The following is a 2,736-nucleotide window of genomic DNA, read 5'->3' on the forward strand; positions in this document are numbered from 1 at the left end:
AGGCCAGGAGTTCGAGACCAGCCTGGACAGCATAGCAAGACCCCATCTCTAAATAAAACACAAAATAATCAGCCAGGCTTGCTATTGTGAGCCTGTAGTCTCAGCTACTCGGGAGGCTGAGGCAGGAGGATCGCTTGAGCCCGGGAGTTGGAGGTTGCTGTGAGCAAGGCTGCCGCCACAGCACTCTAGCCGGGGCGACAGAGTGAGACTCTATGTCAAAAAAAAAAAAAAGGGGGCTCTTAGCAAATGCAATCTATAGTTCTTTATGCACGAAATGCTTCCAGCAAGCTTTGCATCTCCTGGGTGGCTTCTCCCTGCACAGACAGACTCAAGTTTCCCGACTTTCCCAAGCACTCCCAGGCCCCCGGCCCGGCTCCCTCATCCCTCTGTTTGATGAAATCACTTCATTATCTATTTTCAAATCAGATTAAACAGAAGCAACATTTCTGGGCCTAGGCCGGGGTGACGGGTCATTTCGCACGTAGACGCCGTGAGATGTCACCACGTCGGGTCACAGAGACGCTTCGCTTTAAAGACAGTCGGGCAAAGAGCTAAATCGGGAGACATTCCGGTCACGGAGAGTGGCCACACACACGGTCCAGAAACTCCGCACCGGCTCAGGCAACGGACGTTGCACTTTAACGGTTATTGTGTGTTTTATTACGTGACGAAGCACCGAAGGGTTGGCCTGCAGATGCGTGTGTGTGCGTGTATCTGTGTATGTGTCACATATGTGTATGGGTGTATGCACACACCTGTGTATGCATATACGTGTGCGTGCATGCGTGTATACACGTTTATGTGCATGTCTTTTGTATGCATACATGTAAATATGTTTATGTGTGCATGAATATGCACATGTATGTGTATATTTGCGTGTATATGTGCACATGTATATGTATTTGTGTTTGCATATGTGTGCATGTATGTGTGTGTAAATGTACAAGTGTGTATGTTAATATGAATATGCACACGTGTGTATATTTTTGTGTATGTGTGCACATGTATATGTATATTTGCATGTATGTGCATGTATGTGTATGTGTATGAATATGCATGTGCATATGTGCCTATGTATGTTTTGTGCATTTGCATATGTGTGCATGTATGTGTAAATGTAATATGCATCTGTGTGTATATTTGTGTGTATGCGTGCACGTGTATATGTATCTGCGTATGTATTTGTGCATTTGCATATGTATTTTTCATTTGCATATGTGTGCATGTATATGTGTAAATGTACATGTATGTGTATATGAGTATCACGTGTATGTGTATATTTGCACATGTATATGTATTTGTGTATTTGTGCATTTGCATGTGTGCATGTATGTGTATGTGTAAATGTACATGTATGTGTGTATGAATATGCGTGTGTATATGTGCACGTTTATGTATTTGTGCATTTGCATATGTATTTATGTATTTGCATATGCATTTGTGCATTTGCATGTGTGAATGTACATGTGTATATGAATATTCACGTGTATGTGTATTTGTGCATGTGTGCACATGTATATGTATTTGCATATTTGTATATGTATTCGTGCATTTGCATATGCATGCATGTATGTGTATATGTGAGTGTACATGTATGTGTGTATATGTATATGAATGCGCACCTGTATGTGTGTATATTTGTGTGTATGTGTGCACGTTTATGTATTTGTGTATATGCACGTGTGTGCATGTATATGTCTGTGTCTGTGTAAATGTACACGTATGTGTATATGTATGCGTGCATGTAAGAATGTGTGTGTGTGTATTTGTGTGTATTTAGTGTTCTCTTGTGCCCGACCTGGCCCGTGCAGACTCTGACGATTGTCCTGGTTTGCAACGCTTCCTAACCTCTCGTGATCAAACTGGGTTTAAACTGTGCGGGAACCGACTACACCGCACCCATCTGAAGTCCCCGGGGAGAGACCCAGGGCCCCGTTTCAGCGAAAACACTTTATAACGGAAGAAGAGACGACTCGGCCCGCGGCGCGCTCTCGCACAAACACCCCGACTCCGGTTCAGCTGAGGGTTCCAACTGGTCTGCATTCGCTCTCCGGCTGGACAGAAACTGCCGGCCAGACAGATTTCTTTGTTTATATAATTGCACATTCTTTTTTTTTTTTGAGACAGAGTCTCACTCTCTTGCCTGGGGCTAGAGTGCCGTGGCATCAGCCTCGCTCACAGCAACCTCCAACTCCTGGGCTCAAGCGATCCTCCTGCCTCAGCCTCCCATGTAGCTGGGACTACAGGCATGCGCCACCGTGCCCGGCTAATTTTTTCTATTTTTAGTTGTTTGCCCAATTTCTTTCTATTTTTTAGTGGAGACGGGGTCTCGCTATGTTGCCCAGGCTGGTCTCGAACTCCTGACCTCAAGCGATCCTCCCGTCTTGGCCTCCCAGAGTGCTGGGATCACAGGCGTGAGCCACCGCGCCCGGCCCACATTTTTTTTTTTTTTACTTAGAAGCATCCGTGGAGGACAGAATAACCGAGAAGGGAGAACGATGGGGGTGGGCTGGGGCTAGATCAGAGCTCTCCACGCCCCAGGGACACTCACCGTGGTCGTGGGCGAACACCAGCAGGTCCAGCCCGGTCAGCATCTGCGCCAGCTCATCGTAGCGGCCACAGTGCTCTGCGGCTCCGTGCGACACAAAGATGAGGGCCCTGGGGGGACAAGAAGAAAGCCCAGTTGGAAAAGGCCAGCTCTTTGAGCAGCACGTGAGCTTCCGTGACATCGGCAGG

At 46.6% G+C, this 2,736-nt stretch overlaps 1 protein-coding gene across 1 annotated transcript in view; it reads right to left on the reverse strand.

The window, feature by feature from the left end:
* Positions 1-2,736, reverse strand: part of MGLL (monoglyceride lipase) — an 88,539-nt gene that overhangs the window by 43,625 nt on the left and 42,178 nt on the right. The window contains exon 4 of the mRNA XM_012661954.1: positions 2,552-2,658. Coding sequence (XP_012517408.1) covers positions 2,552-2,658 — 107 coding nt within the window. The remainder of the gene's footprint in view (positions 1-2,551; positions 2,659-2,736) is intronic.

The sequence above is a fragment of the Propithecus coquereli genome, unplaced genomic scaffold (genome assembly GCF_000956105.1).
Source record: "Propithecus coquereli isolate 6110/MARCELLA unplaced genomic scaffold, Pcoq_1.0 Scaffold746, whole genome shotgun sequence".
NCBI classification, from domain to species: domain Eukaryota; kingdom Metazoa; phylum Chordata; class Mammalia; order Primates; family Indriidae; genus Propithecus; species Propithecus coquereli.